General features: G+C 38.6%; 1 protein-coding gene across 1 annotated transcript in view; it reads left to right on the top strand.

Moving 5' to 3' along the window:
* The window catches only part of LOC149468456 (neuronal acetylcholine receptor subunit alpha-7-like), a 220726-nt gene that overhangs the window by 112307 nt on the left and 94888 nt on the right, over window positions 1-13531 (top strand). The window contains exon 4 of the mRNA XM_089669961.1: window positions 70-179. Within this exon, the coding sequence (XP_089526087.1) occupies window positions 70-179 (110 nt within the window). The remainder of the gene's footprint in view (window positions 1-69; window positions 180-13531) is intronic.

Below are 13531 nucleotides of genomic sequence, written 5' to 3'. Positions count from 1 at the left end.
TGCATTTTGCATAGCATCATTGGTCCTTGCACTGCCTCAAAATTTACCAAGCAACATTTTTTTCACCAGTACTGGAATGATGTCTACTTAACATGGGACCAATCTGAATATCCTGGAGTCCAAACTCTTCGTTTTCCATCTGATCAGATATGGGTTCCTGACATACTATTATACAACAGGTAGAGTACATGACACTTTTTTTTTCCAAAAATACTTTACTGTTTTAAGAGAAGACAAAAGCATTTAGAGCATGTACAGCCATAGATCAGTCAAAACATAGACATGACATGTTGCTTTCCATTTCGCAAACGAGACAAATTGTAAACAGTTGTGCAAGACGAAATCATGTAGAACAGTACACATGACACTTTTTTAATGCCATATCTTCAGCTCTAGTACATAGGATTCCATTCCTTACAGGGCTCTACATTGAAAGTATTGCAGAGGTTTCTGTAACATGTTATATGCTGTCATAATTATACTGTATGTGTTTGCAAAATTTCTTTATAAACAGAAATCATTTATGAGGTTAGTGAAAGTGTGCCCTTCACTGAATGGTAAAATCACTTATACACTGTTTTGTTTTGTTTAGTTTGTATAATGTTGTTCTCTTCTCCATTTTCTCATTCATCATTATGGTGTCCCTAGAATTGTCCCCTATCCTTAGCTCAGCAGCAAATTGTACCCAGAAATGTCCACATCCAACTTAGTTGTGTCTCTGCAAAGAGCGATTCTTTCCATCTCTAGCTCAGATACACATCTGAACTATTGTCTCTATGCCTTCATTCCTACCCCAGTAGCTGCAATGCATTTCAACTGTGATCAGTGGATCCTGCAAAATTCTGCTGACTCTTCCTCCAACTCAGGTCTGTACTGAAGTATGGACCTTCATTTCAGAGCTTTAGGAGAGTATTATTGGGCTACAAATACCCTCTACTGTGGTGGCATATGGGACCTGTAGCTTTTTCATTCACAGACAACAAGAGCAGGCAGGGAACAGACCCCAAAATTCTGAGCGGGGGGGGGCAATTTGATGGAGTCCTGTGGATTCAGATCATGTTTTATGTTACATGCTGAATATGGGTATAACCTCAAACGTGGTAAGAAGGATGGACTTAGCTTTTATTTACAGGGATCAAAATTGGTTATAGGAAAAACAAAGGTGTGTTCATTCCCTTTAGAGCATCCATGATGCGTATGGAACGCCAGGATACACTCACTAAATATCCATATATTGATATTCATAATAATTTTCAGTAGATTTGCATAATGCTTCACTGTTTTAATGCCTCAACAGTTTATTTAGCCTCAGCATAATGCCTCAACAGTTTTTTAAGCAATGTTTCTTGCCTGGAGATCCTGCCAGCTTCAGCACTTCCTGTTTCGCGATGACAACACCAAGCCACTGCTTCACAATAAGCAGCAATATTAGCCTGCCCTGTGCACATCTTCAACTGCCGGGCTCTTTATTAGGTGGCAGCTAACCAATCAAGTGTGGAAATTTGCACAGTTTTAACATTACAGAACTATACCCGTGTTTATTGTTGCTTAGTACATTTAGAATGGTAATAAAAAAACAGACCTTATAATTTTAATCGAAAGACCCGTTTAGTTAAAGGCATAAATGATAAATAAATGCAGTGATGAGTTGATATTTTTATCCTAATAGGCGTTCCATTGTAATCTGCCTGGGTGGACTGACCTAATCCTTGCTGAGCCTATTAAAAGATCCTTCAATCTTCTTAGTAATACAATACTGGCACCATTTACAGAATGCTCAAGTTTTATACCCCAGTCTCAAAAACAAGACCGAATGGGGCTCCCGCTTTTATTGTTTGACAGGGAGCATAGAAGAATTTAGGGTTAAATCATCTCCCATTTGTGAGTTCATTGTGCTAATAATAAACTGGCATGCTACTTTAAGGTTCCTCCACCAGACAGTGATCATAGAATTTCACAGGATCCCAACTGGATCTAGTCCGTAAATGAGGTGATCGGGAAACATACAGTATTGCATCCTGTATATGGTGTCAGACAGTGAAGGGAAACCTGTCCAAAAGATATCATCATCACTGAGACCTATGTGTTTGGAAGGGTGGAGAAACAAAATCTATTAAATGAGTTGACTTGTTCTGGAAAAGCTGCTCATTTGAAACAAGGTTTCCCTCTGGTGAAACCCAAAAATGTCAAAGCATACAAAGGTCAAAGCATACAACATACAACAGGATTGCCAAACCAAAATGTGAACAAGTTCAAGTTGCTTTAATTAAACAGCCAACACATTTTGGGGGCTCACAAAACTTCCCTTTCAGCAGGGCTCAGTAAACTTTGACTAGGCTTACATAGGCTCAGCAAACTGGATAATCAGATAAAGCGATAGCTTGCTGGTAAATGAAAAAATACAATTGTGCAGCATATGTCAGCAAATGCTTTGCTATGTTTTATCCTTACTAAATCTATTTGCAATTCACCTGGCAAAAAAAAAAACTTAGCTTCAGCTGCACTAAATGTAGAGTGGATTTACTGATTTGGATGGTATTTCTCCATTTTGAATTTTTAACCATACAAAGTAAAAAAAAAAAATCAATACTAATATGAACAAAAATATATACAATTGTACAGAAGCTAATTCTAGTCTGCCAACAACTGAAATAAGTTATCGGCCTAAACAATCCATACACTATACAAATGTGATATAAAATAGAATGCTAGTTCTGCTGTTCCAGATTATTAAGCTATAGCAGTCCTCTTTTCTGAATTATGTTGTTCTTTATACAGGTATATACTATAGAGCAACTGCAGGTTGCATCTCAGGGCAATAAAAATCATACTATGTGCAGAATAAAAATACACAACTTAGCTAAATGAAAAGAAGTAAGAAGGAAAATTATACATTTAGCACAAGTTGCAAGAGAATTAGTATAAGGCTACAGAAGAAAAAAGAAAGCCATCAAAAGATGCAAATGCCATTGAAATGACAGATATTCTATAATCAGGTATTCAGGAGTGAGATAAGCACTACAGGGCTGTTATAAAAATTAGAGCAAAAATTGTGTATCTGTCCAGAGCAATCTATCACATCCTTTGCTTCATTAGAAAGCACAACCCTGACTGACTACTCTTTCCTATTTTGCCTTCGTTTTCGTTGCTTTTGTTTTTGTAGTTCAATCTTCTTGAAGCTAATATATGACACATAAATGAAGGCAATAATGGGTCAGTAGCCTACAGAGCCAATAATCCTTTGTCTGATATAGGTTAATTAAATATTTAGATTTAAATTGTTATCGGATTCTAGTTATCCTTGCACCAATTTTCAAAGGCCATATCTGAGTTCTCACCCAATTCATAATAGTTCCTTTTTTTAAAAAAAACTGATATTCTTTATACCTCCTCTCTGCTTATTATGTGACCCATCTCTTCTTTTCATCTTTTTCCTGTGTTTTACTCTTCTTGTTTAGGTAACTGTATCTAATTAAATCTGGGAACAGTTTAAAATGATAGAGTGGTTAGATTCATCCACTATTCTAGTTTTGAAGATATATAGTAACTGCTTATTAGCAGTCTTCCTAGCCTTCACACAGATATATTATACTGAGCAAGTATGAGTCTTTCTTCATCTGGTTCTGCCAGTCTAGCCATTGAGAGCAAATGAAACATATCAGCCTTGGTAAAGGCTTTTCTATAAATCTTCTTTCTACCTAGAACAGCTAAAAGAGAGAGATGCAGCTTTAGTCTGTCAGATCCTTTGTATATGAGTCTAAGATATCATTGTTGTTAGAAAAAAAAAAGAGATATTTTAAATCAGGGCAGCAGGGGCACACACTATTCCCGCAATTTGTCTTTCTCTAGAGAGCCATATACCAGGAGCAAATAGAGTAAGATTGTTTTTTCTTTGGCATTATATAAATAAGTTTCACATTTTATCTGCATTTTATTGACCCTATTTAATCATCCAATGAAAGGTTTCTTTCAGTAATTCAATGAACACTGTTTGTGCAAATAATTTCAGGCTTTCTGGTTCTTCAACGTAGGTTTCAGTATGATGGATGCTTTAAGTTTGATACTAACTCACCCCCCCAAAAAACGACACTTTGAACTTCAACAACTTTATATATTCAATAAACAAATCATGAACTGAGTTTAACATATGGACTTGTAGCAACCCTCTAGTGTGGTACTGGAATAATGTAGACAAATCTATTGTGTATGACTCATGGTAACTGTGTGAGTCTGTGATTAAGGTTGGGTTACTGCAGGTCAAGCTGGATGGCTTAACAGGTTGGGACTCTATTGCCTCCACCTGTTTCTGGAGGACCATGGGAACCTTCCATAAGCCAGTAGGTGAAAGAGGTGAAGACCTAATCTGCATGTTTATGGGAGTCTAAGCAATCCCATGTTTGGAGGCTCTGGTAGAGTGGTAGACCAGCCCATAAATATGAGATAGTCAGGCCGGCTGGGGAGTCAGGTGGAAGATGGAGTGCTGAGGAGACTGTTGGTGACCTAGGAGGGGTTCCCTAGGTCTAGGGGGGCTGGCCGTCAGGCTGGGCTTGGGCTAGCTTAGGAGGATCCATTCAACAGTATGGCATGAACAGGATCAAGGTCTGGAGCAGTGGGAGCAAGGAAGACATAGTGAGCATATCAGCACACCCAGGGTTTCACAAATGGAGAGACTGCCATATGTAGCAAGCTTTCCAACGACAGCACTGTGCTTAACCTACTATCCTTGTCCTGGGAAATGTTCAGAGCAGCCAGGAGGGCTAGTAGTGTCTGCAGTCTGTGGAGCTGGGAGCAGTTCTACAGGGGAGAGGAGATATCTTTCCATGTAGTTTACAAATCAGGCTGATTTTTAGAGGGGGGGCTGCAAGCTGAAAAGACTAATGGCTTTCAAGGAAAAGAACAGTCCAGGATCTGTTTCTGTAAATAGGAAGGAAGTTGTCCGCATATATTGATTCAGTCAAGTTGGTCATCCCATAATCCCTATTACCCTAGTCTTTCAATTAGGATATCCAACATACTATAAAGTCACAAAAAAAAGAAGTTAGGGGGAAATGAAAAGAAGAAGAGGGAATGTGGATATCTGTGACTTGTGAGTTACTGTACTTAAAGAGGTTCTTCAGCCAGGTTTCCAAAAATTAAAAGTTAGCAGCTACAAAACTGTAGCTACTGACTTTTAATAAACAACCACTCACCTGTCCAAGGATCCAACAATGTCCTCACTGGGGCCAGTTCTTTGTTGGTGTTCATGTCCCCAGCACCAGCATGTTAACTGTGGGAAGCCACCTGCACTCCTTGCAGCTTCGCAGCCAACTTCCCACTGCACATGCACAAGCCACACTGTATATTGTGAATGATCCCACAGCTTCTTAGGACCTGTGACATGTCCTAAAAGGTTGCAGGTGGTGGGGGGAGGGGTGTGAACTTCCACTCGGATCACCTATGAAATCTGAGTGGAAGAAGGTATTTGTCAAAACTAGGTATGCACTCCCTAGAAAATAAAATTCCAAATATGGTGGGAGAGGGGAGGGAGGAGGAACAGCAGAAGTTCCCCTTTTGGGTGAATTTCTGTTTTAAGAAGTCCTCAAACTCATCCGTACCATCATAGGGTAAGAATAAGGCAATCATCTAAATTAGAAAGTAAGTCATAATTGACTAAAGGTTTTTCAGAATTTTGGGCATAAAATCATTACATTTTTCAATCAGTTTTGTCTCTTTTACTTTCATCATCTCCATGGTAGGTGTATTTTTATGTCTGCAAACTGAAAAGTTATGGTTTTCCATGACTTGACAATGAACCCCTATATTGCACTGGCTGCTCTACATTCTGCTATGTAAAGCAAGCAAAATGGATGATATCCTACAGAGATGCACCTGCCAAACTGGAATTTATTTTCTTTTTAAAAAAATATTTATTTGTATTTACTGGTAAATTTCCTTGTATACTTTATTTTATATTTTGTGCTCCCAGCAGATCATCTGTATGAGGTGACACTAGATAATCAGAGCTGTCATTTGAATGTTCACATAAAGCTGTATTTCTAATTGCTGATCTATTTGTTCATGCTTGATATATGCATTAAATCAGTTTGATAAAACTATCACTGTGCTTATCATCTGGAGATTGTGACAGCTGACAGCATGACCGGGATGGCTTTCACATCACATTAGGTAATTTGTCCAGCTTATTATTCACAGCACAAGGTTTGTGGCAATTGTAATTTAGATGCATATGAGATTTGGGGCTATCAAAAATGATTAATTCTTTTCAGTGTTTATACTGCAAAAGAAGGTCACGGTAATATGGGTATGCACAAATGAAATTATTTATCTAGGTAAGGAATTTCTATTTTAATTATGATGATATAGGAGTCTGTTGAACGTAAAAGTATAGATAAAAAAATTAAATGACTTGCTGTAGATAACTGTATATTGACATTTCAGTATTATTTGACAATATTATCTTGTAAATTCACAGTCCAAAATCATGAGTATGGAGAGCCTACCATGAGTACCAGTAACATCATCTGTGGCAATCACCATCTCACAGACAGTCTAGGCTAAATATTATTAGGGTTTAATGTACCCAAGACTATCCAAAATAGAGCATGGTAGAAATGTACAATCACTTACACAGGAGACACCAGCCAAAGCATAGTGGACTCCTCTTTATATCTATATATTTACCATTACCACATTACAAACATTAACAAATAGATAAAAAATGAACTAAAAAAGGCTGTTTTAATGGTTGATACAGTAATAATAGCTAATCCTTTTGTATACGAAGCTGCAAAATATATTGTTTGATTGATGAGCTCTACTGTATATGGATTTCTTTATAGGATGCAATTTATGAGAACTATTATTACTACAATAAAGGCAACAGGAAAAAGAAACAGAGGGGAATGAAACATGGTTACCAACAGCATTAAAATGTATACTAGAAACAATGAACCGTTTACTTAAAAATAGCAAACATTTCATATTTATCTGCTCTGTGCAATGGTTTTGCACATAAGAGCCCCGATCCGCTTCTTTTTGCGTCCCCTGTCAGTGCTCTTGTCTCATCCCCCTCGACCAGTACCCCCAACAGCAAGCTGCTTGCTATGGGGGCACTGATGTGAGCTCATGCCTGAGCCCCGCTCTATGTGTCCATGGGACACCTAGAGCTGCAGTTTGGCCTCCCCCCCACTCTTTTCTCATTGGCTCACTGGCTATGATGGACAGCAGTGGCAGCCAATGGGTACCGCTGCTGTCTCAGCCAATGAGGTAAGAAAGATCCGAGACAGCTGAGGCTCTTGTGCACATTGCTGGAATAAGAGGGGGCTCAGGTGAGTATTAGGGGTACTGGGGGTAGAATACTACACAGAAGATTTTTTTACCTCCACGCATAGAATCCATGGAGGTAAAAAACCTTCAGCCTTTACAACCACTTTAAAATTACTGAGTAAAGTAAAAGGTGTTGAGTACAATACACAGAACAGCCAGCCAAATGTATATTCAGAAGAGAAAAATGGGGCGACCATCGGGTGGAAGGAGGTCATGACCCAACTTATACCATAGTGCCAATTCCCTATTAAATAGTAATGGAGAAAAAGATATTGAGTGGACTTTTTAGGCACAAAAACTCAGTACACAAAAGATAAAATCAATGTTCCTTTATTCACATATCACCTCTAAAATATGCCTTGTATATAGTTAAAATTACATTGCACACTTAAACCATAACTGATTTCCCACAACCAACCAACCATAACAAACTGATTCCAACAAGGGTGTTGAGTACAGATGGTGAGGACAGTATATTCCTTCCAAAAGTTGGGGAATATTCAAGCTGTGCAACAGACTCCCGACATGTTACGCAACTGAAGTTGCTTCTTCAGGGAAGCAATGCATTGCTAGCCCCTGAAGAAGCGACTTGCATTCCATTTGATTGGTAAGGGGTTTCTGATGCAAACAGGAGCCTGTCAACACAGGCCCTTGGTTGTGTCAACAGCTGTGTAGCCGATCCAAAAACATTTTTATACACCCATTTTTTTTCTTGTCGTTTATTATTATTTACTAGTAATATTAAATATTTATTTATTTTATTATTGTCAGTAGTTTATTTACAGTGGAACCCCAGCACAAATTGTGAAGTCACCACCTCTATGAGGTCTTTTTTTATATCTATGTTACTGGGGTGTATTTTTATGTCTATGTTACTGGGGTGATTCACCATCACTTTTTGCCCTGGGATAGAAAGTGAGGGGGACTCCAAATGTTTACAGTTTTACAGTCATCAGAACAGAGCATAAGACAATGGTTTAATCCACAGTGAACACTCGTAAGTTCCCTGTTGATCAGTGTTGTAGCTTACATGGGGTTAATGACCTCTTCTTTTTCCCTACATGACAGGGTTTGGACTTTGTGATCGAACATACAGGGCTGGGCACTGCATCCTAGAAGTCAGAGGCAATAAGACAGATTCCCTTTAAAGCTTTTGACACATCAGGATATCCCACTTTGTTCAGGCAGCTGGATCCTGGAGAAATCGTCTGTGCAGGAATGCCCCATCCTCTTTCTGGCTTGGAGTTTCTGGCGCTTCAATGGTTGGGGTTCATCAAGCAGAACAGCAGTACAGATGGCCTGACTGAGACACGCACCCTCCTTCCTCCTCCTCCACTGAGAAAACATATTTCACTGATTATACTACTTGTAACCCATTCTGTGAATGGGGGGAGAGAATCCTGTGACTGATCAGAATTTCCTCCATTCACAGATTGTGTTACAAGCAGTGTAATCAACAAAAAATAACTTTTTTTCAATGGAGAAGCACCATCTGTACTGCTGTTCAGCCTAAAGGGCTAAAACCATTAAGCATTGCAGCGCCTGAAGTTCAGTAACCGGAAGAAGATCGGTATCCCTGAAGATTTTTCTAGGATCCAGCTTGCACAACATGGGACATAGTTCATTACAGTTAAGTGATTAAATCTGTATAGATTTTTTTTTTTTAGCTAAACCTCAGCTTTAGGCTAACCAAGACTGTCTTTATTTTAGAGAAAGCACAGAATGTTTATGAACAGTTTGCATAAACGCAGGCTGATTAAAGTGGAACTTCACTCTCTACATCAACATTGGCTATTTGTAATCCTTATGCTGCTAGCATTAGTAAATAGATAGGAAAGTATATCTTATTTACTTATTTAAACTTTTTTTTTTAATGTATTCAGTTACTTGCTGGTTTCCATGCCTAGGAAAATGGTGTCATACATCCCAGTCGTCTTCGAGGTGGGCTTTCTCAGCTAAGCACATCCTCCTGTCAGCATGCCTAAACTAAGGGCATATGGATTCAAGGAAGTAAATGCTACATGAATCATCTGCCCTTACTCAAGATGGTCACATCCAGAAATGCTAAGGGGGGTTCAAAGGTTTTTCTCAGCAAAATAAAGCATGGAGACATGGATGGATGGAGGATTTTGCTTCGAATATAAAAAATTGCTTAAATAGCGTTTTTGCTTTATGGAGCTTAGATGCACTGTAGGTTTTTTAATCATATCGTACCTAACAAGGCAGTAAACATATTCTACTATTTGTTTTTTGGGCAAAAGGTCACTCTGTAATACATTTCCTCATAGATATTTTCTAGATAAAAATATAGAAGCACAAAAATCTTACAGTATTAAATTGGAAATTCTAATAAAGAGTCATGAAGGACACTTATGTAGCTTTATGGATAATAATGTTTGCATTGCTATGTCATTTTAAAAAAGCTTTAAAAAGCCAGAGCTAAAGACAAACACAATTATTTTCCAATATGTGAAAATGTTACACTTCAGCAACCAAGAGGTTTAATCTGCACAATCTAAAGAACAAATTTAGTCCTTGAATGTATTTTTACTGACATTTATATAATTGCCTTTAGTTATGTTTTTCATGTTATAACATACTGATTTACTTTGACAAGACACTGTAATCTGCAACAAGGTTGATATCAGTAGAAGAATGCATTGTTATCTCACTGTTTGCATACAACAGAATAGAAAGACATTAGAAGATGACAGTAGGAAGCCTATCACCTTTCAGATGAATACAATGGAGTTGTGAAGTGTAAATATAATTTCAATGGGTTACATAACCCTTTATTGCCCTGTTGCATTTAAACATTTAAATGTTACACAAACACTACCAATGCCTGCAGCAGCTTGGACAAGGGACAATACTTTTTCATGGCCCACTGGGTCAACAAGCAATTATGACACATAATGACAGAGGGAAATTGTAACAGTGTTAAAATTTCAGTATCAAACTAGATATTCACAGCACCTTGGAACTGAATACCAGGTATACGTGAAGGCCAGATAGATGAAAAACCTGGCATCCTGATACCATAGCAACCAAGAGGCATCCAAAAAACATAACCTGACTAGAATATATCTCATGAACATAGAGTTACCAAGAAGATGCTTAATGTTAAGGGTTTTTTAGTGGGGATAGCAGATCTGGATTTCCGTCATTGGACTCTGCAGGCACGCAGACTTTGGCACTCACAGCTACAGCCCTATGCTAGCAAAATATGATCTGGTTGGCAGTAGAAGATCTTCAAGGTTGAGCCCAAAGGAATAAATGTGAAACAAAGAGGGGAAACAATCAAACACATTTTGAGAGCTTAGACCACTTCTTATGACACAGGGAACTTACAGAGGCTGTGATGGGCGTGTCCTGGGCCTTGTTAAAGAACACCAACGCATCATGCTGTTGACTAACAGGATACAAATCACTATAGGGCCTGTGTCACTGGGCTTTGGGCTTTTGTCAATGGCATTAGTTTGGAATCAGTTTGAGAAGCTTCTGAGATCCTTCAGAATTAGCTGACAGATGCATCTGACATGTGTTGACTTCTTTCTGAGGTTACCTGCTTTAAGCTAGCTAGCTATCCAGTAATGGCAATTATCGTTGCAGGTAGAACAGGGGTATCAATAGGTATCTGTGCTACATAACACTATCAGAACCTGGCAACATAGTACAGCAGCCTAGTGACACAACAGAGCTTAGGGGCTAATGTTTTATAACCAATGAAATGCACTAATCATTGAACTATTTAAATTTTTTGTAAAAGATTCAATATGGTTGGGATATATGTGTTATGTAATGCCTGTTATACTTATTCTTAAACAGTTGTGCAAGCTTTAGGGATTAGGTTCAGGTTCACTGGTACTATGAATTTGCAGCAAGTCCCTGGGGTTTGTAAAGCCTTTGCCCCTGGTCAGTTGAGTCACAAGAGCCAATAAGTTGGAAGCATGAAAAAAAAAAGGGTGAACTCATAACAGCTATATTGTCAGTGTGTATTTAAACTGTTGTGAGCTGACAATTCCGTGTAGGGATTTTTTTGTTTATATTTACTATGTTTTAAATTTAAGCATGATACATGTCTGCCGTGGCAGTGTCTGGCTTACTGCTTGACAACGGGCTGATGATTAGCTATACAAATGGCCAGAATTAAATATCAAAATTCACCCCCATATAGGGTGCTTCACAAAGTTTGTGAACTACAAGGAGGAAAACTGTTTGTATTCTGAACCTAGGCAGATTCTCTCAACCCTAGAAAGTTTGAATAATTTAGGTTCCTTTTACACATGTGTCATGCAATGCTGGACACAATAACCAAAAGCAAGTCATATACACACAATACACAGGTAGTCACACCCAGGTACGTTTAACCAGCATTTCCACCATTATTCTAAGCATGTGAGGGAGCCTCTGCCAAAAGAACACCTGCCCTGGCACATCATAGAATTCACTCGGCACTCCAAGAAATAACAGAATCTAACTGCAGTATTCTTGCACTGTCAAAACCTCCACTTTTATTATCACATGACAAACAGGAGGATATATCTTATAGTCATTACAATCTGCATAATAACACACCACACCAATAATAATGTGAGCATTACAGCATGAAATAGACACATCTTTAGACAGCGTCACTACATAGAATTAATACATTACCAAAGCTACGGGAAGACGGGAAGGAACAGACCCCATCGGAATGCATAGGGGGTTGCGGAGAAGCCTTAAACGCGAGCAGTCGATGAGCCCATATAGCCTTGGCAAGAGTCCCAGCACCAGAGCATCCCCTTTTGCATAGGAAGGCTCCTACCCTGACTGCGTTCAAGCTCTCCATTTTAAGCCCTGTTTCTGGCAGCTTTCCTGAAGTGGGTGGGCGCCGTGCCCACTCTAGGAGGAGCTAGCAGAAAGGTTCCATGAGGAAAACAGAGTCACGCCCAGCCACTACACTGAACAAACAACGTTATCTCTCCATATCACACTTTTGCTTCTAATCAGCTTCTTATCTAGCCTAAACCTAAAGATTTCTAACTTCTCAAACAAGTAGACATCTTTAAATGCACAAACAAGTTCCTATCTAATTTAATGTAACATTTCTAGATGTCACAAACACATTCAATCTCACAAATACTTCTTATCTGCTTTAAGCAGTCTAATATCTTGTGACTCTGTTCCTTTAGCCTACAGAAATTATATCAATGTCATTTCTCATGCTCCTGGCATCTGGACAACGATGCTTTATTGTAAAAATTCCCCAAGAAACAAAGGGTCCAAGGCCAACACATTTCAAAGGCATTACAACATGTGTGGTGTGTTACAGTATTATGCGCATTAATTTGCATTGCGTTAATACAACCAAATCACAATGCACACATTGCTCCTGTTTTTGCATTGAGGTGTAATGCAATGCATACGTTTTGAGGTGAGTTTGCAAAGTGTGTTGGGCTGCCATTAAAAATAAATATCACCACAAAAGCACAGATAATACTTCGTTACCATGCCCTACCGTAAGGCACAGTAAACACACATATTACTGTGTTGTCACAGTACAGAGTACACAGAAGTAAAGCCAGTCATAAAGAAAGAGAATCTAAAATTCCTGAACCTCAGAATAGAAAAATACAATCTAATAGTATAATCTCCTAATATTCATTTGTAAGATCGTAAAATCACACTGTAACGTGTGGACAGCATTACTGCATGACCAAGCTACACCATATATACAGTATATTAAGTTTAGGTTGACTGGTGATTTTTAATTACATTATGTAACATTATATTCAATCCTCCATACAGCATTGTCCACCAAGAGAATTTGAAATAAAATACACTCAAACCCAACGGTTGCATGGTGGTGAGTGTCAGATTGACAGATGCCAATTATTGCTGATTTTGGAGGACCACCTCTTTCTCTGATAATGTACCTGCTTTTCAGTATTGCTTGTCTGGTTATTTTGGTGCAGGTCATGGATGTTACCTTTTTAGATTGGCAGTTGTGAGATAAATTATGGATTTTTATGTCTAAGAATGTCACAGATGTCTCATATCTAGAGAGGCTTGCGTGTTACTTGTGTTGCCTGTGTGGAAAAGATGTTGCGAAGTCCTGGGTGTCACCTTCTCAGGGATGTCTGCAGATCATAGTTGTCACTTTCCCAGAGGGATGCAGTTTCATCACCTGTCTGGGTAGCTGTGGAAGTGACAGGTGTCA

Source organism: Staurois parvus, unplaced genomic scaffold (genome assembly GCF_062004578.1).
Source record: "Staurois parvus isolate SC_StPar_1 unplaced genomic scaffold, SC_StPar_1.0 ptg000086l, whole genome shotgun sequence".
NCBI classification, from domain to species: Eukaryota; Metazoa; Chordata; class Amphibia; order Anura; family Ranidae; genus Staurois; species Staurois parvus.
The sequence above is the reverse complement of the archived record's forward strand: the minus strand, read 5'-3'. Positions and strand labels throughout refer to the sequence as shown.